The 25,912-nt window shown below is 48.1% G+C and overlaps 1 protein-coding gene across 1 annotated transcript in view; it reads left to right on the top strand.

Moving 5' to 3' along the window:
• Positions 1-25,912, top strand: part of MYO7A (myosin VIIA) — a 181,337-nt gene that overhangs the window by 109,587 nt on the left and 45,838 nt on the right. The window contains exons 16-24 of the mRNA XM_081197518.1: positions 4,959-5,096; positions 9,354-9,512; positions 10,156-10,248; positions 11,825-11,919; positions 14,042-14,126; positions 17,412-17,630; positions 20,770-20,877; positions 21,900-22,109; positions 23,769-23,972. Of these exons, the coding sequence (XP_081053644.1) occupies positions 4,959-5,096; positions 9,354-9,512; positions 10,156-10,248; positions 11,825-11,919; positions 14,042-14,126; positions 17,412-17,630; positions 20,770-20,877; positions 21,900-22,109; positions 23,769-23,972 (1,311 nt within the window). The remainder of the gene's footprint in view (positions 1-4,958; positions 5,097-9,353; positions 9,513-10,155; positions 10,249-11,824; positions 11,920-14,041; positions 14,127-17,411; positions 17,631-20,769; positions 20,878-21,899; positions 22,110-23,768; positions 23,973-25,912) is intronic.

The raw sequence follows: 25,912 nt of genomic DNA, 5'->3' as shown, positions 1-25,912 counted from the left end.
GCCTTTGCTAGGGATGCCTGGAGCCACTACATTATGCTGGAAAAGGTGATGGTGAAGGGCAATCAAAGAGGTTCAGGGGCTTTTCCTCTAGGGATCAAAGGCTAAATTGGGCCTCCATTAGTCTGGCAGTTACCTGGTTGGGTGTGCCAGGAGAGTCTTCCATCCTGTAAGAGCTCAGAGCGCAAAAGGAGGTTCCGAAAACCCATTGTTGTTGACTATAATAATAATAATTTATTAAAATAAAAAAATTCCTTCCAGTAGCACCTTAAAGACCAACTAAGTTAGTTCTTGGTATGAGCTTTCGTGTGCATGCACACTTCTTCGTAAACACGTGCATGCACACGAAAGCTCATACCAAGAACTAACTTAGTTGGTCTATTTTGACTATGGCAGACCAACACGGCTACCTATCAATAATTTATTATTTATACCCCACCAATCTGGCTGAGTTTCCCCAGCCACTCTGGGTGGCTCCCAATCAAGTGTTAAAAACAATACAGCATTAAACATTAAAAACTTCCCTGAACAGGGCTGCCTTCAGCTGTCTTTTAAAGATAAGATAGCTGCTTATTTTCTTCACATCTGAAGGGAGGGTGTTCCACAGGGCGGGCGCCACCACCGAGAAGGCCCTCTGCCTTGTTCCCTGTAACCTCACTTCTTGCAATAAGGGAACCACCAGAAGGCCCTCGGTGCTGGATCTCAGTGTCTGGGCTGAACGATGGGGGTAGAGATGCTCCTTCAGGTATACAGGACCGAGGCTGTTTAGGGCTTTAAAGGTCAGCACCAACACTTTGAATTGTGCTCGGAAGCGTACTGGGAGCCATTGCAGATCTCTCAGGACTGGTGTTATGTGGTCTCAGCGGCCACCCCCCAGTCACCAGACTAGCTGACACATTCTGGATTAATTGCAGTTTCCGGGTCACCTTCAAAGGTAGCCCCACGTAGAGCGCATTGCAGTAGTCCAATTGGGAGATAACTAGAGCATGCACCACTCTGGAATCTCCTTTCTATTTGAAGCTATTTGAAGATGGCTGGCCTATTTCCTCTCAGTCTGCTCTCATCCAGACACGTTTCCTTACCCCTTCCATGGCAGTCAGTAAGACCCACCTGCTAAGGTGAAAGGTAAAGAAAGGCTGGATGGGTCGGACAGGATGTCAGGCATTTGCAACCTGGCAACTTCCTCTGATTCTTGGCTGAGCCCTTTTATCCTCCCCCTAACCTATTCCATTAAGGGACGCGGGTGGTGCTGTGGGTTAAACCACAGAGCCTAGGACTTGCCGATTAGAAGGTCGGCAGTTCGAATCCCCGTGACGGGGTGAGCTCCCGCTGCTCGGTCCCTGCTCCTGCCCACCTAGCAGTTAGAAAGCACGTCAAAGTGCAAGTAGATAAATAGGTACCCCTCCAGCAGGAAGGTAAACGGTGTTTCTGTGCGCCGCTCTGGTTCGCCTGAAGCGGCTTAGTCATGCTGGCCACATGACCCGGAAGCTGTACACTGACTCCCCTCGGCCAATAAAGCGAGATGAGCGCCGCAACCCCAGAGTCAGTCACGACTGGACCTAATGGTCAGGGGTCCCTTTGCCTTTATGTTTAACCTATTCCAGGCTCTTCCCTCTCTGGGATTAATAGAGTTATTTAATGGGGCAGTTCTTCTTTCTGGAACCTTGCATTCAGGACTCGCTATGTCTCCTGCCCACCTAGCAGTTCGAGAGCACGTCCAAGTGCAAGTAGATAAATAGGTACCGCTCCGGCAGGAGGATAAACAGCGTTTCCGTGTGCTGCTCTGGTTCGCCAGAAGCGGCTTAGTCATGCTGGCCCACATGACCCAGAAGCTGTACGCCAGCTCCCTCGGCCACTAAAGCGAGATGAGCGCCACAGGTCCAGAGTCGGTCACGACTGGACCTAACGGTCAGGGGTCCCTTTACCTTTACCTTTATGTGTTAAGTCCAGCCAAATGCCTTGGACTGCTGCACTTTGCTCCAGCCGGTTCAAAATGCAGCAGCTAGACTAGAGCTTTCCAAACTGTTGCGTCACGACATGTTAGCGTGTTGGCTGCAGTGTGTAGGTGTGTTGCACAAACACTCCTCCCGGGGCTGGAAAGGGGTTAGTTCCACCTCCGGTTTGCTAGAGAAACTGAATTTGCTCTGTCCTGAAACGATGCACGTCTAAAAAGTGTGCCGACCAACATGAGAAGTTTGGAAAGCTCTGAGCTAGGCTGTTGATGGGGACGGACTACTACCAGGGCATAAATCCAATGCTTCAAAGATCATTCCATACCTTATCCCATATGATACGTTAATTTTTTTAAATAAAATACCTGAACTTGCAGGAAAGTATTTCCTGTTTACCAAAGCAAGCAAGCAAGCAAGCAAACAAACAAACAAACAAACCATATGCAAAAGCAATTTCAAATCCCATAGAGATACAAATTGTGTGGTGTTTGTGATCGGTATTCCCAAGGGGTGGTTGGGGGACAGTTTATTTTCATTTATTGAAATTATTGAATTTATATACCGCTTTATACCCACTTATTTGAATTTATATACCGCTTTATACCCACAAGTCTCAGGGCCCCACTTTTATTCGATAGATAGATAGATAGATAGATAGATAGATAGATAGATATAGATAGATAGATAGATAGATAATAGATAGATCAATAGATAGATAATAGAATCCATTCTCTGTTAATTATTATATGGGCAGCAGGCAACGAAGGGGAATTTTGTTACACAGGATTTTCCTTTGGGTATCTGGGACTGTCACAGAAGAGGCATTGGAAAAGCTTATTGGACACTTGTCGCTCAGGGATGCTGGCTGTTTATTTGTGGCTGGGCAGGGAATTTACTTCCTGAGTCACGTTGCTTATTTGAGGGTTGAATCAAATCCGTAAAAATGGGATGTGACACTTTTTAAATGTGAACCAAAAGTACGTGCTCCGTAGACGCCAAGGTTCACTGAACGTTAGAACGAACTAATTTGCTTTAACGAATTCATCTGAAGTAGTTCGAAAAAATCTCTGAGCTACACCTGAAAGTAGCTCCCACGAACAGCTGGGTGAATGGAATGTGAATTAAGTCTGTTTGGGGGGTAGAACTTTGAACAATTTTTAGTTCAAGTTCATTCTCTTGCATTCATTTTCTTTTTCCTCCCAAGACTTTGGGGCTTTAAACTTAAAGATCATAATTATTGGGGCCATTGACATCGCACTGTGTGATGTTTTCTTACTTTTCTTAAGTGTGCTTTATAATTTGACGCAGCAGCTTGTAACCTTCTAAATGCTGGTGGGGAAGTGGGGGGGGGAATGCAGAGGATCTTTTCTATGAACTTGAACAGAATGGATGCTCACCTTTTTCAGGTGGGCGGCGGTTGCGATCCCCCTCGCTTCCGGCAGACAGTTCTCACGTGCTTGCTGGCCATTGGAGATTTCCCCTGTCTGGTGGGATCTCAGGGCGGGACTTCCCCTCTGAACGCCAGCTTCAAACAGGCCAATCAGAGGCTGCCCGGTATCTGAGGAAGCAGCTGCTGGTCAGAGCAAACAGCATTGGGGTAGATGGAGAAATAGCCTCACCTGGTACCAGGCAGTGTCCAGAGTTCCTATTGGTGAGATATTCTGAATCATGGAATGGTAGAGTTGGAAAGGGTTCCCAGGGTCATCTAGTCCAACCCCTGAAATGCAGGAACCGCAACTAAAACCTCCATGACAGATGGCCACCCAACCTCTGCTCAAAAACTTCCAAGAAAGGAGAGCCCAAGGGAGACCTCCTCTTACTGTCAGACAGTTCTTCCTGAAGTTTAGTCGGAATCTCCTTTCTTGCAACATCGCTTGTTGTTTGTTCTCAGCGCGTGGTATTCAGAGATACACTGACTCCGCCTGTGGAGGTTCCTTCAACTGTGAGAACTGATCTCCATGAATGGACATACCCTCTATGCCTTTGTCCCCTTCCCACAGGGGCAGAAGACATGCTTTGAGTGCAGAAGGTCCCCAGTCCAACCCCTGCCATCTCCAGGGTGTCAAATTTCCCTTGCCTGAGAGCTTGGATGGCGGCAACCAATTGTTAACTCTTTTGAATCTTGGTGGGTTGCTATCTTCCTTAGTGGGGCCTGCAATCTGCTATCCTGAATAATGCTTTGTCGAGGGTAGGGGCCGAAGGGATGCGGGTGGCGCTGTGGGTTAAACCACAGAGCCTAGGACTTGCCAATCAGAAGGTCGGCGGTTCGAATCCCCGCGACGGGGTGAGCTCCCGTTGCTCGGTCTCTGCTCCTGCCAACCTAGCAGTTTGAAAGCGCACCAGTGCAGGTAGATAAATAGGTACCGCTCCGTGCACTGCTCTGGTTTCCGCAGAAGTGGCTTAGTCATGCTGGCCACATGACCCAGAAGCTGTACGCCAGCTCCCTCGGCCAATAAAGCGAGATGAGCACCGCAACCCCAGAGTCGGTCACTACTGAACCTAATGGTCAGGGGTCCCTTTACCTTTACTTTAGTGTAGGGGGCAGTGGGAATGAGTTAATGGAAACAGGAGGCAGTACAGTGGACGTTCAGGTTGCAAATGTGATCCGTGCGGGATGCACGTTCGCAATTTGCAGCGGCGCATCTGCGCACGCACGGGTTGCGATTCGGCGCTTCTGCGCATGCGCAAAGTGCGATTGAGCACTTCTGCGCATGTGCAACTGCCAAAACACAGAAGTAACCCATTCTGGTACTTCCAGGTTTCGGCAGGTCCGCAACCCAAAAAATCGCAACCTGAAGCGTCTGTAACCTGAGGTTTGACTGTAATCCGAAAAGGCTTGGTTGCCCTGGCCAAGGCGGACAAACGGCCTGCCTTGCTGAAACACGGCTTCCTGTGCAACAGACTGTCCCCTGTGACCCAGCTTGAGAGGGAAATGCTCTGCTGCTGTTTTCATTATCCTTTCATTTCCGGACACTGATCCTCTGCGGCGCTCCCCCCCTTCCTTTCCAGGGGGCAGAGACCAGGAAGCGCTCCCCGACTCTCAGCAGCCAGTTCAAGCGCTCGCTGGAGCTTCTGATGAGGACTCTCAGCGTCTGCCAGCCATTCTTCGTCCGCTGCATCAAGCCCAACGAATACAAGAAGCCCATGGTAAGCCCATTTGCCTTCTTCTGGATAAAGTGGGGGTTTAAACCATGAGGAGGTCGTTTGCAGAAGGCTACTAGCCACAATGGCTCGGCTCTACTGCCACAGCCAAATGCATTAAAGCTTCTGAATCTTCTTCTTTGATGATCACTCGTAGCCGAGTCAGTGTTTATGTTGCCTTTTTTTTATATAGATTTGCCTCCAGAGAGTCTTTAAGCCTCTTTTGTTGACCACCAGCATCACGCTTTCCATTTTTAATTGGCTTCTGAATGCCAGTTTCTGGAAACCACAGGAGGGGAGAGCAGCTCTCGCGTTCAAATCCCGCTTGCGGGTTCCCCCCAACCACTGTGACAAGAGGCTGTTGGATGAGATGGGCCATTGGTCTCATCCAGCAGGATTGCCTTATGCTATTGTGCCCTGGCCTCTTCTTTACTTGGTGGACTTTCATTAGCAGGCACACCCAGGGGGAAAAGGCAGATTAGCCTCATATCTCTCTGCAGGGTTTGGGAGCGCCTCTGTTTCTGCCATGTCCTCCTTCCAAGATTATAGGCTCAGCCTATCTCCATGAGCGGATAGATTTCCACTTGTACAGCGAAAGTTCCCCTATCTTTCATTTTCCTGCATCCCACCCACCCACCCCTCCATCTGCTCCAGAGTGTTAAAGATAAAAAGGTAAAAGGACCCCTGACTATTAGGTCCAGTCATGGCCGACTCTGGGGTTGCGGCGCTCATCTCGCTTTATTGGCCGAGGGAGCCGGCGTACAGCTTCCAGGTCATGTGGCCAGCATGACTAAGCCGCTTCTGGCGAACCAGAGCAGCGCACGGAAACGCCGTTTACTTTCCCACCGGAGTGGTACCTATTTATCTACTTGCACTTTGACGTGCTTTCGAACTGCTAGGTTGGCAGGAGCAGGGACCGAGCAACGGGAGCTCACCCCATCGCGGGGATTTGAACCGCCGACCTTCCGATCGGCAAGCCCTAGGCTCTGTGGTTTAACCCACAGCGCCACCTGTGCCCCAGCTCGAGAGAGTTGGGGGACCCACTGAGTGAACAGAAGTCATTCTGCTCGCTCGATGACTTGGTTGTGCTTAGCTCTCCAATCTTTCTTAACTCCCCCCCTCCATGGGGGATATCCTTTGATATCTTCACACTGCATTCTGGCTGTGTAAATGTTGTAAGAAAAATACCCCTAATTCCCTTATGGGGTATCTAGAGCCCGTACAGAGTCCCTTGGAAGAGCTGTCAGAGAGAAAGCAGAGGTTAACCAGGGTATATTGAAAGCAAAGCGACTAGTAAGCCTGATCTTTATTCAAGGAAATGAACTGTTGCAACAGGGTCCCCACTCGCCACACGCAGGAGGGAGGAGAACCCTGAAAAATGGTGCGCAAGCCCCTATAAAGACATTTGAAATTGCCTACCCTGTAGCCCAAGACCCACCCACCCCCACCCCCTGAAACATCCTACATACATCAGAGAAGGAGGCGGTCTCCAGCAGAAATTTGAGAGGGTTGCTTCTCTCTTGTCTGCCAGGATACCTGATAATGCCTTACTCAGTTTCATTTTCTGGGTAGCCTGGCCATTCCTTTGAGATGGTAAATACTTTAGTTCCTGAATTTCTTAGGCATATTGATAGTTTGCTCAGCTTAACAGATACTCGCCAGACTGTGTTTGGAAAGGGAGGTGTGAGCCCTTACAGTCCAAAGACTGCCCTTTTCCTTCCTCCTCGCAGAGGAATATTTGAGGTCAGTTTGGGAGAGTCAAAATGGCTTCAGGACTGCTCTCCTGCGCTATTTCAGACACGTGGCTTATATACTTATGTATGTGTTTGCCTTGTTTACCACAAGGTGCTGTTCATTCCCCGCCACTGAAAATCGTGATCAAAACCCTTAAAATACGTGGGGCAGCCAAAGAGAATGAATGGCACCACAATAGGAATCTGGAAGTAAAAGTAGCCTGTGAAACAAAAACATCTTTTTCCCCCCAGGAGAGGATTTTTATGCCTGAGGTCAGAGAGGACCGAGAGCTGATAGTGACAGGAAACAGGACTTCAGGAAACTGGTGGAAAAAATCCAGTGGAAAGAGCATTGCCTGTTTTTGCATTACATTCCCTATTAGGACTTTTATTTAATTTTGCAAAATGCGGGAGAATCATGCTTTGTAGATGTAAAGGAAACAGATTTTGTTTCTGTCCAGGTGTTTATGAGTGAATCTTCCTGGTACAAATTGTTTCTCTCCCAGCAGCCAAATTGAGGCAATGCATTTAGCAGCAGCCAATTGCGTGCCCAGTGGTTAAAACACAAAGCAGGGCTGCCTCAAAATTGAGGGGGCCTGGCCCCCTTAAAAGAAATATTGAGGGGGCCGAGGTGCCTTTCACCCCATAGAGTTGGTGTGCCTGGCTTAGGGCCCTGTTATCTTGCCGCCATGGCTCTGTTTAGGTTTGGTGCTAAATCAGCCGCCTAAATTCAAACAACCTTATTCCCATTTTTGCTTATCGTCGTTCCTGTTGCCTGTTTTTGTAATGTCCGTGTTGAAAAGGGTTATGTGGATTTTTATCATCACGTTTAGTATGCCTACTTGGGAAAATTCATGCCTGAGCTTTAAAAGGCTGCTTATGGATCTATAAAATTTAAAAGTAAACGCTGTTAGATGGAGCCTCGTGAAGGTCTCTCTGGGCCACTGATAAGTCACCTTGGTTCTGGTGCATCTTCTCAGCTTGATTAAAGTCTTGTCAGTCTTTCTTATATTTTTACATCTATTGGCTGTGGGGAGCATCACCCCTTGTCTCTTCTTTGCACAGGTATATGACCTCAGCTTGACTAAATCTTTGCCAAACTTCCTGCTTCTCACGATCCAGAAAGGTCTGGGCAGACAAATCCACTTCTGTCCTTAAATCAGACATGTGGGCCTACTTAAATCACAAACCCAGGGTTCTCTTGATCAGAGTTTGCTTATGGGGCAATTGCCTTCATCACGCACACAAATTTGCCCCACAAAAGACCTGAGGGACACCATGGTTTAATTTCATTGAGATGTACACAACTCTCCACATGGTGAAGAGTTGGGTTGTTGTTGTTGTTTAGTCGTTTAGTCGTGTCTGACTCTTCGTGAACCCATGGACCACAGCACGCCAGGCACTCCTGTCTTCCACTGCCTCCCGCAGTTTGGTCAAACTCATGCTGGTAGCTTCGAGAACACTGTCCAACCATCTCGTCCTCTGTCGTCCCCTTCTCCTTGTGCCCTCCATCTTTCCCAACATCAGGGTCTTTTCCAGGGAGTCTTCTCTTCTCATGAGGTGGCCAAAGTACTGGAGCCTCAGCTTCAGCATCTGTCCTTCCAGTGAGCACTCAGGGCTGATTTCCTTAAGAATGGATCTGTTTGATCTTCTTGCAGTCCATGGGACTCTCAACAGTCTCCTCCAGCACCATAATTCAAAAGCATCAATTATTTGGCAGTCAGCCTTCTTTGTGGTCCAGCTCTCACTTCCATACATCACTACTGGGGAAACCATAGCTTTAACTAGACAGACCTTTGTCGGCAAGGTGATGTCTCTACTTTTTAAGATGCTATCTAGGTTTGTCATCGCTTTTCTCCCATGAAGCAGGCGTCTTTTAATTTCGTGACTGCTGTCACCATCTGCAGTGATCATGGAGCCCAAGAAAGTAAAATCTCTCACTGCCTCCATTCCTTCCCCTTCTATTTGCCAGGAGGTGATGGGACCAGTGGCCATGATTTTCGTTTTTTTGATGTTGAGCTTCAGACCATATTTTGCACTCTCCTCTTTCACCCTCATTAAAAGGTTCTTTAATTCCTCCTCACTTTCTGCCATCAAGGTTGTGTCATCTGCAAATCTGAGGTTGTTGATACTGGGTTGTTAAGTACCAACAAATAAACAAATGTGCCATTCTCTTCACTCAAATGCAATACCTTGTTTGACCTTTCTATTCTTGCCATTTTCCTCTCCTACAGACTCTAACCTTACAGCTTAAAAAAAAAATCCCACAGAACTGGAAGGGGCTCTCAGAGGACATCCAGCCCAACCCCTTGCCTTCAGAAATGTCCTCCTTTGTGACCTCTGCATGTACCACTATATATTTTTTGCCCATTTATTCTGTTACAAAGCGTTTTTGGTTGTCAGGCGTCCTCCCCCAGTAATAATCAGCAGCTCGCAAAAATACTTAAAAATGGAAAATGTTTAAGTTCATAAGCTCAGGAGCTAACAGGTAAAATAATTGACACTGAGGTCATTTCCCCCATCACTGCAGTTGTTTGACCGGGAGCTCTGTGTCCGCCAGCTGAGGTATTCCGGCATGATGGAAACCATCCGGATCCGCAGGGCTGGCTACCCCATCCGCTACACTTTCGTGGAGTTTGTGGACCGGTACCGAGTGCTTATGCCTGGGGTGAAGCCAGCATACAAGCAGGTACGGTTGAAAATGCTCCTAGTGGCTCTAAAGAGAGAGATCCTGTGGCATTAATAAGGATGCTAAGAGCAGGGCCGGCCCACACTTGAGGCTAGGTGAGGCAGCTGCCTCAGGTGGCAAGATCCACGGGAGCAGTAGAACTGGCCTCAAAGGAATATACTACCCGCTGCTATAGTGGCAGCAACAGCTGCAGCACGCTCCCTGGATGCCAGATCTGTTGTTGTTGTTGTTGTTGTTGTTGTTGTTGTTGTTGTTGTTGTTGTTATCATTACAGTGGTACCTTGGTTCTCAAACTTAATCCGTTCCAGAAGTCCATTCCAAAACCAAAGCGTTCCAAAACCAAGATACGCTTTCCCGTAGAAACAGATAGGTAGCCGTGTTGGTCTGCCATAGTCAAAATAAAAAAATTCCTTCCAGTAGCACCTTAAAGACCAACTAAGTTAGTTCTTGGTATGAGCTTTCGTGTGCATGCACACTTCTTCAGATACACACAGATACACACTTCAGTGTTGATAATCATATTGTTTGGACGATGGAAGTTTCCCTATCTCCTACCCTGTGAAATAACTTTGGGACGTTTTATGAGGAGTGATTGATGAATGGAATTAAGTAAAAGCAATGAAAACCCCACCATTTCTTCCAGGGGGACTTGTGTGGGACTTGCCAGCGCATCGCTGAAGCCGTCTTGGGCAGAGACGATGACTGGCAGATTGGCAAGACGAAGATTTTCCTGAAGGTAAGCTGGCAAGCAGGTTGTTGGGGGCATATGCCCAGAAGCAGAATGTGTGTGTTTGGTGGCTAGCTGATAACTCAAACAAGGCAACAGCCACCATTTAGCAATTGTTTTCAAGGCTGAGATGCTATCAAAGCATCAAGACTCTTCCCCACAAAGTTTCCCCAGTGACCAGAAATGCCATCGTAACACCTAAAAGAAACAAACGAGGAAAGCTTTGCCGGTTCCAGTTTTCCAACCAAACAAACGCCCACTGTAGGGACTTTTTATGGTTCTGTAGGGAACTGGTGCTTTCCACACGAAGAAGCACGAAATAATAGGCGAGAAATAAACCTCTTCTGTACAGGAGTGCTGCCGCTGTTTTAATCACCTCTCCGCTGTTATCGGTACGCTTCTTCTTTTTTTAAAGGATGTTTCTCGCCTGATGCTTAGTTAGTTAAGTGTTAAGTGTTCCAGTCCATTCCTCCAGAGAGCCTTATCAGGGCTGTACAGCTGCACGAGGAGGAAATGGGGAAAGGAGCTTGTCAAAAAGTCTTCTTTGGGTTGGGTCAATCTGGAAGCAGGCAAGACTATATCCCAGACTTGACATCAGTGGCCCAAGGAAGAAATCAAACAGCGAAGGTCAAGGGAAGAAAATCCTTAAAGCAGCGATTCCTAAAATTGATAGCTGGGGTTCAGTTTTCTTTCAAAACCCCCAAAATGTTTGCTTCTATAATAATAATAATTTATTATTTATACCCCGCCCATCTGGCTAAGTTTCCCCAGCCACTCTGGGCGGCTTCCAATCAAGTGTTAAAAACAATACAACATTAAATATTAAAAAATAAACAGCTTACAGTTATACTCAAATTAAAATAACCACCAGCCCCAACTAAACATTTAACCAACCCGACAAAACCAAAAGAGAGGAACCAAAATTAGGTAAAGGTAAAGGGACCCCTGACCATTAGGTCCAGTCGTGACCGACTCTGGGGTTGAGGCGCTCATCTCGCTTTATTGGCCAAGGGAGCCGGCGTACAGCTTCCAGGTCATGTGGCCAGCATGACTAAGCCGCTTCTGGTGAACCAGAGCAGCGCACGGAAACGCCGTTTACCTTCCCGCTGGAGCGGTACCTATTTATCTACTTGCACTCTTGACGTGCTTTCAAACTGCTAGGTTGGCAGGAGCAGGGACCGAGCAACGGGAGCTCACCCCGTCGCGGGGATTCGAACCGCCAACCTTCTGATCGGCAAGTCCTAGGCTCTGTGGTTTAACCTACAGCGCCACCCGCGTCTATTTAAAACATTTTAAAACAACTGAGACACTTGTCCCAACCCAAGAGTTGTTCCAGCAATGTCCTTCCGGCATCCCAAGATTCAGCTCTTCAAGGTGAGTCTAGGCCCAGGTGGAAATGGACTATGTGGCAGGGAGTGGTCTTCCTTCCAGTAGAGCGGCAATGTATTGGTATTGACGTGTTCGCTGCTGTGAGGGAAGGGCAGGATACACAATTAATAAATATATAAGAATAAAATAAATGAATTCCCTGCTGTCCTGCAAAGTTCCAGAAGCGAGCGGCCTGCTGATGTGTTCTTCTCCTCAGGATCACCACGATATGCTGCTGGAGATAGAGAGAGACAAGGCCATCACGGACAAGGTCATCCTCATCCAGAAAGTGGTCCGTGGATTTAAGGACAGGTATGAAGCTTGGCTGGAGACAACAGCTCTCACTAACATTTCTTCTTTTTATTTATCATAAATTTTTATTAGATTTTCCACAGTGAAAACACAAACCACAAAGCAAAATGATACACAAAAACAGAAAAAGAAGAAAAAGGGGGAACAATAAACAGATAAACAATAACAACAAACTTAATTCTTCACAAATCCAACCTTTTAAACATCTTCGTTGACTTCCTCAAATCCCTCCCTTCTGAGTCTCCTTGTAATTAAAGGTAACAGCTTTCCAATATCATTATTAAACTAAAACAATTTCCAATTATAGTCCATCTTATTCACTTTTCTTAACATTCTAAATCCCATTTATTTAATTATAGCTTAATTTAATCCTAGGCCTACTTGTTTCTTTCAAGTAATTTCTAATTTTTTATATTACAATATTTATTCAAATAGTCCTTGAATTTCCTCCAGTCCTCTTGAAACTCCTCTTCTTTCTGGTCGCGGATTCTTCCAGTCAGGTCAGCTAGCTCCGAAAAGTCCATCATCTTCATCTGCCAATCTTCCACTGTTGGTAATTCTTGTGTTTTCCAATTTTTAGCAAGTAATATTCGGGCGGCCGTTGTGGCATACAAAAATAATTTAACATCTTTCTTGGGCAATTCTAAACCTGTTATTCCAAGAAGAAAGGCCTCTGGTTTCTTAATAAATGTATATTTCAACATTTTTTTCAGTTCATTATAAATCTTCTCCCAGAAGTCTTTCACCTTGGGACAAGTCCACCACATATGGAAAAAAGTACCTTCTTTTTCTTTACATTTCCAACAAAGGTTATCACTATTGCTCTCTCACTAACATTTATTCGTGGTGAAGCCACTGCAGTTCCCATAGTTAGAAAAAGTGGGCAAGGAGGGAAACGGGTTTCTTTGTCTTCAGGCGAAGATTATGCATGGACAGATTTAATGATACTTAGAATGTATTTGTCGAAACCATAGTGCCACATAGATTAACTTATAAACAATATGTTTATCCATCCACATATATACTATATCGTTTTGTAGTGTTAAGTACATTTTTTCTTAATTTGTTATTGCTGTTTTCCCTTTTTTATAAAAAAAAATCTAATGCATTCCATTCCTCTCTTCTTGTTTTCAATTCTTTCCTTTTTCTTCTTTATTTACTTTAATTTACTATAATCACCTCAATTTAATCTTATTTTTTAAAACAATTAAAAATCCCTGAGCTTGCAAAACATCTTTAATCAGTCTCCTTAACCAGGGAGGGCATGGCATGCAAACAGGGCATCTTTCCACCTTGAACCGCTTGGGTTGTTAGCAAACTTGGCCACCTAACTGCTCATCCCTGACTCCAGATCAATTAGGAACAAGTTTAAAAAATACGGGTCCCCAAACCTATCCTCAGGGGAACCCACTTTCTATATCCCTCGTCCATCGGAAGGACCGCCCGTTTATTCCTACTGTCTTTCCGAAACAAGGCACAAGATGAAACAGAGTGTCATCCTTTGAATTTTGCGATAACAGATTGAGGCTGAATCCTGACAAGACAAAAGTACTGTTTTGGGGGGACAGGAGGCAGGCAGGTGTTTATATCATTGCGACCCGCCCATGGACTTCATGGTGGGAGGCAGATAAGAAATCAAATAAACAAATGTCCAAGTGGAACAGGCCTATTCCCCTAAAAATGGCTTTGGGGCTGGTTAATGAAGTGAGGCCTCTTTCCCTACGCCTTTGAGTTAATATGTAAAGGAACGGGTCAGCAAAAACAATTGTTCAGGCTTCTTGCTCAAGAATAAATTTATTTGTTCTTTGGACTCTTGTTTCCTGAAAGCGCCTGCTCTCGAAGGTTTGAATTCGGTCAAAGATTGCTTCCCCTTTCAGCATCCAAACACCAATGGAGCAATGCTCTATGGACATTAGGGTACAATTTGTTTCCTGTTTGTAGTTTTAATGTGAAATCAAAAGGGTGCTTTGAATGAGATTGTGAGCTGTACGTGGCAAGAGAGCGATTGTATTTGTCCGCCTTTCTGAGGTAATCCGTAAAGAATTGTGTTTCTTCCTGCGTCAGGGCTTAAAAACAAAGAGTGCACGAGGAGAAAAATGGATTGTAACTGTCTCTTCCCCAGGTCCAATTTCCTGAAAGTGAGAAATGCAGCTCTGATGATCCAGCGGACCTGGAGGGGGCATAACTGTCGAAGAAATTATGACGCTGTAAGTATGCCCAAAGCATGCAGGATTCTGGACCGATTGCCTAACCAGCGGTGGAGCAAGCTGATTGGGCGACTGGGGCAGTGTGCATGCCCTGTGCCCAGGGGCGGGGCCAACTGCCTGTGGGGGTGGGGCCAGCCATCCATGGGGCGGGGCCAGCCGGGGCCGGATGCTCCGTGGGGCCTCCGAGGAGTCTGCCTGCCTCCTCCCGCTCAGCTGCCCTACAGCTGAGGGAGAGGCAGCGGGCGAACTGTTTGGGGCAGCACGGAGCCTGCGGGTGCCCAAGCCACCGTGTCACTCCCAGGAGAGATGTGTGGCTTGGGCGCACTGCAGGCCCCATGGTGAGTGTTGCCTGGCCCCCTCAGTGGTGACACCTGGGGCGTACCGCCCCCACCACACCCCCTTTCCTTTGCCCCTGCGGCTCAGTCCCCCTGCATTGTTTGCTTCACCCATGCTACCACTGTTTGCATTAAAGTAAAAGGTAAAGGTACCCCTGACCATTAGGTCCAGTCGCGGACGACTCTGGGGTTGCGGCACTCATCTCGCTTTATTGGCCGAGGGAGCCAGCGTACGGCTTCCTGGTCATGTGGCCAGCATGACTAATCTGCTTCTGGCGAACCAGAGCAGTGCACGGAAATGCTGTTTACCTTACCAGCGGAGCAGTACCTATTTATCTACTTGCACTTTGACGTGCTTTCGAACTGCTAGGTTGGCAGGAGCAGGGACCGAGCAACGGGAGCTCACCCCGTTGTGGGGATTCGAACTGCCGACCTTCTGATCGGCAAGCCCTAGGCTCTGTCGTTTAACCCACAGCGCCACCCGCATTAGAGCTCACCTAAATGACTCTCCTGGCCTGGCGTGCTCTGGTCCATGGGGTCACGAAGAGTCGGACACGACTAAACAACTAAACAACAACAAATGACTCTCCATTCGCTATACACCTCACCCACGTTGCCCCCCATATTCACTCTTCTCCCCAGCGCCCCCTCACTCAACAAACCCCCATTCCTCTTGGACTTCATCAACCCTCCTGTATGCATCTCTAACCCATTCCTCTTACAGCTCACCCAAACTTCTTTTTAAAAATCATTTTTATTAAGTTTTCCATTTTAACAATCCAATCAAATCACATTAAATATTCCACTGTCAGGAAATCTTGCCTCTCAGGAGAAATTGGCCACTCTCCAGGCACCCGGCTTGATCTCCTGTTGACCTCCCTGTCTGCATTCCCGAGCAGGATCCAGGCTAGGTCACGATCGGCGATCCTCCTCAAACGTGAGAAGAACACACCACTCTTCCCTGCCCCCAGGCAGGGGAAAGAGATAGACAGAAATGTATTTACATGCCTTTATTTCTGTCTTTGCAGCGTTACAGAGAAACACGTCTGCTCTCTTCAAACTCCAACAGCAGAGAGACAAACTCCACCTCCTGTACTTCCTGTACAGCTCAAATTACACTCTGAGCTAAATCCGGTGCTCAGCACTGTGAATAGACTGTCCCTCTGTTCCCACGGAACAGTACCCAACATTCCCATTATGTTTTGCTTCCAAGCTGCTAGCTCGTGGTCGCATTGCTCCTTTTCCGTAACATCCACATTATACATATGCATATCAAAGAATCCAAATATTCTGCCGAATTATAATTTTTTTATTATTGGGACTTCCCATGCTTCAAGTTTGGGGGGGGGGCTCTGATCATCTCATATCTCTGCTGCTTTTAGTAGTCATTTCCAATAGTGCTTTTAAATCTTTCTCTTGTTAACCTCCTTCTTTCACGGCCTCTGAGGTGTTCCCACAGGCGAGTTGAAATAGGCAATGATGTGTTTCTGTGTGGATTTTATGTGTATGATACCCCTCTGTGGATTTGCAGCATCTTCTCACACACTGATATTACTGCCAAATCAATCCAAAAGTCTTTTCGCTGCTGGCAGCTGCCTCAGGTCACCCAAACTTACAACTCACCCAGAGCCTGTGGGCACCCAGAGCCTGTGGGTCACTCCCACGAAAGACGCATGGCTCCGGCACTCTGTAGGCCCCACGGTGAGTGAGGCCCGACATTTTGTCAGCCACCCTCAGTGGTAACACCCAGGGTGGCCTGCTCCCACCGCACCCCAATTCCTCCGCCCCTGTGCCTACCCAGCCCAGGATTGCCTATGGCTGACTAGCCATGGCTCCCCAAAGTCTCAGCATGGTCAAGATCAAGACTGAGACAACCCACAATGTGTCTTCACCCCTGAATTGCACCTTTAGAACTGGTCAATGATCTCCGGCGGGCTAGGGACAAAGGTGAAAGCTGTTTCCTAGTTCTGCTGGATCTCTCAGCGGCGTTTGATACCATCGACCATAACATCCTTCTGGACCGTCTTGAGGGGCTGGGAGCTGGGGGCACTGTTATCCTCCTGGGCCGTGTTCAGAAAGTGGTGGGGGGGGGATGAGTGTTCAGACCCCTGGGCTCTCACTTGTGGGGTGCCTCAGGGTTCTGTCCTCTCCCCTATGCTTTTCAACATCTACATGCAGCCGCTGGGAGAGATCATCAGGGGGTTTGGGCTGGGTGTGGGGCTGCCTTTGAAGGTGACCCGGAAACTAAAATTAATCCAGAATGCGGCAGCTAGACTGGTGACTGGGAGCGGCCGCCGAGACCATATAACACCGGTCTTGAAAGACCTACACTGGCTCCCAGTACGTTTCCGAGCACAATTCAAAGTGTTGCTGCTGACCTTGAAAGCCCTAAACAGCCTCGGTCCAGTATACCTGAAGGAGCGTCTCCACCTCCATCGTTCAGCCCGCACACTGAGGTCCAGCTCCGATGGCCCTCTGGCGGTTCCCTCGCTGCAAGAAGCCAAGTTACAGGGAACCAGGCAGAGGGCCTTCTCGGTAGTGGCACCCGCCCTGTGGAATGCCCTCCCACCAGATGTCAAAGAGAACAACAACTACCATACTTTTAGAAGACATGTGAAGGCAGCCCTGTTTAGGGAAGCTTTTTATGTTTAATAGGTTATTGTATTTTAGTGTTTTGTTGGAAGCCGCCCAGAGTGGCTGGGGGGACCCAGCCAGATGGGCGGGGTATAAATAATAAATTATTGTAATTATTATAGAACAGAGGTGCTCCTTCATACTACAACAGGGATGGAAATAATGAATGGCGTAAGGGCCACAGCTTAGTGGAAGAGCATCTGCTTTGAATGCAGAAGGTCGCAGGTTCGATCCCCGGGTTAATTTAGATCAGAGCGCTTTATGTGTAGGAATTTCTCCCTGAATTGCTCCCCCGCTTTCTCCCCCACCCCGACAGATGAGGATCGGCTTCCTGAGGCTGCAAGCCCTCTACCGCTCCCGCAAGCTTCACAAGAGGTACCACATGGCCCGCAAGCGTATCATCGAGTTCCAAGCGAAGTGCCGGGGGTTCTTGGTGCGCAGAGCCTTCCGCCATCGCCTCTGGGCTGTCTTCACCATCCAAGCATACGCCAGGGGCATGATCGCTCGACGCCTGTATAAGCGGTTGAAGGGAGAGGTAAGTGTGCCTCTTGTGTTGCCCCTAAAGGTCCGCCTGAGGCATATTCCTATTTTTTAATTTACTAGTGTCTTCTCCACTCACTAGCCCTGCCTCCCCTCTTTCCCCACACCTGGCCAACCCCAGAGCACCTCCCCCTCCATTAAACATCTCTCCTGGGCCACCTGCTTACCCAGGCGTCTTGCTCACTCACTCAGTTGCCTGCCTGCTATTCTGTCCTTGCACTCAACTGCAGCGTGACGACCACCTTACATGTTTGTTTATATAGGAAGATATCTTATCCGTCCTTCACTATAAGGTCCCAAGGTGGGCCACAAAAACATATATCAGTCACAAAAACAAATACAACTGTTCCAAATGGAACAGAAAAGTAGTAATTTAATGAAAGAGGTGCATCTCATAAAACAAAAATACATTTATAGTTCAGCAGAGTATATTGTTGGGAGTGGCTGTGGAGCTGAAAAGTGTCTGTGATAGATATATTAGGTATGGGATATCCTAGGGTTTGATGAGGGCTGGCATGTTGTTTTAGTTTTAGTACGTTTCCGAGCACAATTCAAAGTATTGGTGCTGACCTTTAAAGCCCTAAACGGCCTCGGCCCAGTATACCTGAAGGAGCATCTCCACCCCCATCGTTCTGCCCAGACGCTGAGGTCCAGCGCCGAGGGCCTTCTGGCAGTTCCCTCACTGCGAGAAGCCAAGTTACAGGGAACCAGGCAGAGGGCCTTCTCGGTAGTGGCGCCCTCCCTGTGGAACGCCCTCCCACCAGATGTCAAAGAGAACAACAACTACCAAATTTTTAGAAGACATCTGAAGGCAGCCGTGTTTAGGGAAGCTTTTAATGTTTAATTGGTTATTGTATTTTAATATTCCTTTGGAAGCCACCCAGAGAAACCCAGCCAGGTGGGTTATTAATTATTATTATTATTTAGTGTTGAACTAGGACCTGGAGGAGCCAGGTTCTGTGACCCACTTGGTCACAGAACTGTAGAATTGTAGAGTTGGAAGGGACCTGAGGGTCATCTAGTCCAACCCCCTGCAATGAAGGAATCACAACTAACCCCTTTCTCCCGGTACCCACTCCTCAGTGTCCAGTCAAGTCCCTGACATCTTCCCCCTCTTTGTGGGTGATTCCCGCCCCCTAAAACAAAATTGCTTTCCGTTCCACCTGGGGAAAGATATTGAGTTTACATACCTTCTCTCCAGCGGAGAGAAAATTAGTTGGGGAAAGGAGACTTTGGTGCTCAGATGGTTTGTGGGGAAAGTATGCCCCCTGCCCACTACAGCTGCCATCAAATGCCAAGTCAACACAGCCTTCATTTCATACGTCTCCTGCCTCATACCTTTTTTTAAAAAAATGATTTTTTAATTAAATTTTCCATTTTTATCATTATCACATTTTGTTACATAATTCTATAACTTAATACATCACTCTAAGAGCATCAACGTCCTTCCCTTCCCCTTTCTGACTTCCACACATTTCTGTATTTTTCGCATTCTTATAATCACATGTTTACCTTCTATCTTATTATAATTTTTCACCTTGTTATGGGTAAATCTGTTCCTTATATTTACATTAGAAAACTGTAGTGGTTCTAGGGGTTGCTCGTGCGTAAGCCGGTGCAAACACCTGGCTGGGTTGCCTGAGTGAACCTTTTCCATCCGGACAGCCACTCACCCGTGGCTGTCTCAATCGCTGGCAGAATCCGTCAGTGGGCGTTTCTTAAACTTCTTCCAGCAAAGAAGCTCTTTGACGCCTAGTCTCCTCCTACTCTCTCTGCGCGAAAGCCTTCTGCGCAAGGAGGGCGTCGGCAGCGGAGGACCTCTACTCTCTCCGCTGGTCCCCGGCAAGGAGTCATGGGACCGCCTCACCGCTTCCCCCATCTGCCCCCCTTCTCCACTGGTGCTGCGCTGATTCTCTTCCCCAGAAGATGGGCTGCCTCTCCCAATCCCGGGACGCTCTCCGGAATCCCTCTGGATTTTGCTCTCTCCCTACGGCACTGATGGCAGTTCCCTGACAAAAACATTTCAGTTCAAACCTACAAGCGTTTTCAGATGTTTACAATTTTCTTTCATATAAAGTATAAATTTGTTCCAGTCCTTTTGAAACAGTTCGTCACGCTGATTCCGGATCTCCCCCATCAACTTGGCCATCTCTACATACTCCACCATCTTCGCCTGCCAATCTTCCAGTGTTGGAAGTTCCTGCTGTTTCCATTTTTGTTCATTTCATATATCTCCTGCCTCATATCTAGCTTGGCCCCAAGTTGCGTGGCGACTTCCCGCCTCCCCCCTCAGAAATAAAGACACGAGACACAAGAATTTGAGTTAATGGGTCAAACTAGGCCACAACTTTATTGATTACAGGAATTGAGCGGTATTGGCTTAGGCATTGGTCATAACAACTAACCGGCTTCAGCCTGCAAGCTTGAAGGCCGGTGAGGGTTAACCACCAGTAGGGGGAGTCCTGCTGAGGCACATCAACTAGGACCTCCTTCCGGGGTCACCACGCGGGGGCGTGTCATGGGCCCACACCTCCATAGGCTTAGGACAAGGCCACGCCCCCTGAATCCTTTACCGGACTACCCTTTGATTTCGGGGAAGGTGATGGCGCTACTTTCCCCCCTTCATCTGCATAACAATACTACAGTACCCCACCAATGCCTAACTGCCAATACCGTGGAGTGGTGACGGTTTGCTATGAGGTAGGCGAAAACCAAATGGCTGGTGCCAATCTGCCATTTGGGAAAATTCCTACCAGGCCCCTTGACGGCGACCAAGTCCATAGCAACGTCAAAGAGCCTAGCCTAGCGGGTGGGAGGGAAGGGAAAACCAGGTCAGCTGCAGCACGGGAAAGAGGGAGACCCTTGGCCGCACCAGACCTAAGTAAGGCGAGGCCATGCCCCCCGAGCCAGCCGATTGGCTGGCTAGTGGTATGACGTGTCCGAGGATTCCCTGGTATCGCGGGGGCTGAAGCCAGCCCCTGCGAGTGTGGGGAGGGGATTGAAGCCCGCAACCCCACCTCCTCCCTAGTTTGGAAGTGGCTTTCTCCCTGGTTGCCATTCACCTTCTAAACTGCAGGCTGGGTAATGAATGGAGCAACCCATTCAAGCAGTGCTTCTGAATTTCCTTCCCCCAGTACCGCCGCCGCCTGGAAGCAGAAAAACTCCGCCTGCTAGAAGAGGAACGCCTGAGGAAGGAGATGAGTGCCAAGAAAGCGAAAGAGGAAGCGGAGAAGAAACACCAAGTGGGTTGACGCTTATGCTCTGTGTACCTTTCTTTTGTGGCGCAGAATCCACCATTCCTGGGTGTCCCTAGGTCTCATATTAGTTGACACAGCCCTTAAGAACTTGGGACCGGAAGAAGAGTTTGGATTTGATATCCCGCTTTATCACTACCATATCACTTCCATAGTTCTGTTAAGCTGATTTATATTATCTTTGTAGTAAACTAGCTTAATCATATTTACTATGGTCCAAATCTTTTCAGTCCATTCAGATATAGTAGGAGATATGCCCCCTCCTCATTTTTTAAGCTATTTTTAAATTTCTTTTAATGTAAGCGGTAATTTATTTATTTTTCAAATAATCTTTATTAGTTTTTCAATTAGATACTCCACATACACATATTGTATTACATTTTACATTTATACTTGCTCTTCAGAGCTGACTTCCCTCCTTCCTTCGTCTGGTTTTTTTTATAATTTTATCGCATTATTTTCTTCCATTTTATATATTGTCATTCATTTTCCATATTTGTCCATAGTGTATCTATAAACAAACAATTCCTCATGTTTATACAATTCTTGTTGTCTGCCTGTATTCATTTACCATGGCTGTTAGTTATATTATTTTCCTTCAACATTTTGCTTCTTATTATTTTCATTATCCATCACTTTTCTTATTCTTTCCCGTTATGAGGTTTGTTTCCAATTCTGCTGGTTTTACTGTTTCATCTTATCTTTCCTATATACAACATACACTTTCCCCATTCTTTTTGAAATGTTTTCTTTCCCTGTTGTCAAATTTCCCCTGTTAGTTTGGCTATTTCTGCATATTCCATTACCTTCTGTCGCCATTCTTCTACTGTTGGTAATTGCTGCTGTTTCCAATGGCAGTGCCATTGATTTGCCTAGACCATTGTCTCTTGGCAAGAATTGGTGGCCCTGGGATTTTGTGTCGCGACGACTGAGCAAAAGGGGTAGAGCTTTTCCCTGGCGCCCGTGTGCCTCTCGGATCCTGGTTACTCATTCCCACAGCTCTCTCTTAGATACGCCTGGCCCAGCTGGCTCGGGAAGACGCAGAAAGGGAAGTAAAGGAAAAGGAAGAAGCGCGGCGCAAGAAGGAACTCTTGCAGAAAATGGAAAAGGCCCGAAACGAACCCGTCAACGACTCCGACATGGTGGACAAAATGTTTGGCTTCCTGGGAACCACGTCGTCTTTTCCTGGCCAAGAAGGGCAGGCACCCAATGGGTTTGAGGTAACTGGAAGGAGACATTAACACACACACACACACACACACACACACACACACACACACACACCACTCCATATCACGGTTCTGCTAGCATGTTGAGAAAGTAGCTTCCCCAACTTGGTGCCCTCCAGATGTTTGGGACTACAATTGCCATCATCCTTATCCAGCACCAAGTTGGGGTGACGCTGGTTTAGAGAAGCAATGTATCAAATTACCGTACTTTTCCCTGTATAAGACTATGCTTTTTCCTTTAAAAATCCTGCTAAAAAGTGGGGGTCGTCTTATACATGGGTAGTGCATATGGTTGGCGGTTGATTGGTTGCTGCCAAGGCTGTCAGCGGCTATTGTGCATTTTATTGGTTGCTGTGTCAATGGGTGGTGCTGATTGGCTGACACTCCGGCAGCTGTGCGGGTGATTGGCAGCTTCTGCCAGCGATGGGACAGTCAGGAGGTGGATTTAGCGATCCGTGTGGGTGAGCGATTTTCGGCAATCCCCCCCTGGGTAATCCCCCCCCCAAAAGTTCAACAACTCTGGGCAACCCTCCACAAAAAAAGTGCTCAACAACTCTGTGCCATCTCCTCCCATTTTCTTAAATTTGAGTCCCCCAAAATAGTTGGCGACTTATACATGGGGGCATCTTATACACGGAAAAGTAGAATCATAGAATCATAGAGTTGGAAGAGACCGCAAGGGCCATCGAGTCCAACCCCCTGCCAAGCAGGAAACACCATCAGAGCACTCCTGACATATGGTTGTCAAGCCTCTGCTTAAAGACCTCCAAAGTCGGAGACTCCACCACACTCCTTGGCAGCAAATTCCACTGTCAGGAAGTTCTTCCTCATGTTTAGGTGGAATCTTCTTTCTTGTAGTTTGGATCCATTGCTCCGTGTCCGCTTCTCTGGAGCAGCAGAAAACAACCTTTCTCCCTCCTCTATGTGACATCCTTTTATATATTTGAACATGGCTATCATATCACCCCTTAACCTCCTCTTCTCCAGGCTAAACATGCCCAGCTCCCTTAGCCGTTCCTCATAAGGCATCGTTTCCAGGCCTTTGACCATTTTGGTTGCCCTCCTCTGGACACATTCCAGTTTGTCAGTGTCCTTCTTGAACTGTGGTGCCCAGAACTGGACACAGTACTCCAGGTGAGGTCTGACCAGAGCAGAATACAGTGGCACTATTACTTCCCTTGATCTAGATGCTATACTCCTATTGATGTACAGTACAGTAAGTACAGTAAGCCTAGGAAGGAAGAGCTTACCCCAAAATTCCAGCATCTTCTCCCAGCCCAAAAGCCATCCAGAGTTGATTTGCAGTTAGGCTCAGCTTTTTTTGTTGTTGTGAAGGTGATTTGTGGGAAGTGGGGAGAGGTAACATCGTGTGTGGGACGTCCCGACGTCGGGAAGAGCTGGTGGCCACATGGCTTCAATGGCCGGCAGCTCCTCCTCTTCCTCCTCCTAGCACCGCCACCGGCAGAAGGAGGAGGAAAAGGAGTTGGCCACTGGAACCTCACTTCATTTGGCTCCACGATTCGCCTCCACACTTTTTGGACCTTGGAGGGGCCCAGCACACACACCCAAAAATTTTGGGGGGCCCAAAAGGGTTCAGCTCCCAAGAGCTGGCGCCCCTGACCCAGACTGAACCAGGTTAAATCTCCCCAGGATCTTGAGAGGGCGCAAAAGGAGTTGGAAGAAGATGACCTCGAAACAGCCTTGCCCTTGCCAGAGGAGGAGGAAGAGGACCTCTCGGAGTACAAATTCGCCAAGTTTGCCGCTACGTACTTCCAGGGCACGACCACACAAACCTACATACGCCGCCCCCTCAAGCAGCCACTCCTGTACCATGAGGATGAGGGAGACCAGCTGGTGAGTCGGTGTGAACAGCTCTGGAGAAGAGCAGTAATGGTTGCGTGGCGAGTTCCCGCCTCCCCCCAGTGGAAATAAAGACACATGACACAGATATTTACGGTTAATGGGCTAAATATGGCCACAACTTTATTGGTTACAGGTGATGAGAGGTATTGGCTTAGGCATTGGTCCTAACCGACTATCCGGCTTCAGCCTGTTTGCTTGAAGTCCGGGAAGGGTTAACCACCAGTAGGGGGAGTCCTGCTGATGCACATCAACTAGGAACTCCCCCGGGGTCACTGCTAGGGGGCGTGCCTTAGGCCCTCACCTCCATAGGCTTCGGACAGGGCCACGCCCCCCAGAATCCTTTATCGGACTACCCTTCAATATGCGGGGGAGGTGATGGCGCTTCCTCCCCCCTTCCATCTACATAACAATACCAACGCCTAACCGCCAATACCAAGGAAGTTGTGACAATTTGCTACGAGGTAGGTGAAAAACCAAGTGGCTGGTGCCAATTTGCCAAGTGGGAAAATTCCTACCAGGCAGCGGCGTAGCGTGGGTTGTCAGCACCCGGGGCAAAGCAAGTAATTTGCGCCCCCTAACCCGGGGCAAGGCAAGTAATTTGCGCCCCCTAACCCGGGGCAAGGCAAGTAATTTGCGCCCCCTAACCCCTAACCTGCCGCCGCTGCCAGCTTCTTCTTTCTGCTGCCTGGTCTGGTCTGGTGTGGTTCTCTCCTGCGCTCAGCGCTGCGCTGGGCGGCCGCTGCACTGTCCCTCCCCCAGATAGTCCCTCGCTCTCTCTCTGCACCGCACGCCTGGCACCCACCCCCTCCACAGTGGGCGGCGACCCAGCGGCTCGGATCAGATTCGCACAGCCAGCACTGCAGTGAGCGAGCCAGGTAGGGGCAGAGAGCTGCGAGTGCGAGCGCCCCCCCAGATGTTGCGCCCGGTGCGGCCGGCCCCCCCTGCACCCCCCACGCTATGCCACTGCTACCAGGCCCCTCAACGGCGACCAACCAAGGTCCATAGCAAGGTCAAGGATGAAAACCTTAAAGGGCGGGAGAGTGGGAAACTGGAGCAGCTGGAAGCGGCAAAGAGGGAGATTCCAGGCCGCCCCTGCGTTAAATGGAGCTGGCCACGCCCCCAGGCCAGCTGATTGGCTGGCCAGGGGATGATGCGATCGGGATTCCCTCAATCGCGCGGAGGCTGAGAGCCAGCCCCTGCGCGCATGGTGGGAGGGTGAAGCCTGCAACCCCACCTCCTCTCTATGTCAGAAGTGGCTTTGTGTTAACTAGCCCTCTGAAACCAGAAGCGGTTGTGTGAATTGGCCCTGTGAATCTTACTTGATTTTGTCCACTCCTGGTTTTTCCCGCAAGCTTTCTTCATCTTGGCTGTGAGTCCTGGAAGACCTGCTCCCTGCCTTGCAGGCCTTTTTTTCTACCTGGCTTGGGAGGACAGGGCCTGGACTGACTCCAACTACGAAATCTGAGACTGCTGAACAGAATATTGGCCTGGGAGGGTGTTGGAAAGGGGTGTTGTTGCTGTTAATTTTTTGTATCCTTATCTTTGATCTTATGATTTATGTAGGACTTGTTCAGTTTGGTTGTGTACTTGAAATTTTGTTTACTGCTTGTGAGTACTGAAATATACTCAGAGTCTAGAGCGGATTTCATGCTCTTTATTCAGCTCATAGTGGTGAGGAGGAATGAAAGTTTCCCCAAAGTATCTGCTTTATATACATTATTTACACAATGGGCTGCACGTGATTGGCTAATTCCGGGATTCTCCTGTAGGCCAATCAGGTTGTGGATTCACTTCCACCTGGAGCTGGATTGGGTGGCTCCTGCAGACCAATCATACTGCTGCATTGTTCTAGGACCAATCAGACTGCTGCATTTTGGATCCTATTGTTCTAGGATGGATCAGACTGCTGCATTTTGGATCCTATTCAACTC

Source organism: Podarcis bocagei (genome assembly GCF_964188305.1).
Source record: "Podarcis bocagei genome assembly, chromosome: 6".
Classification (NCBI taxonomy): Eukaryota; Metazoa; Chordata; class Lepidosauria; order Squamata; family Lacertidae; genus Podarcis; species Podarcis bocagei.
Note: the sequence above shows the minus strand (reverse complement) of the source record. Positions and strands in the feature narration are given on the sequence as shown.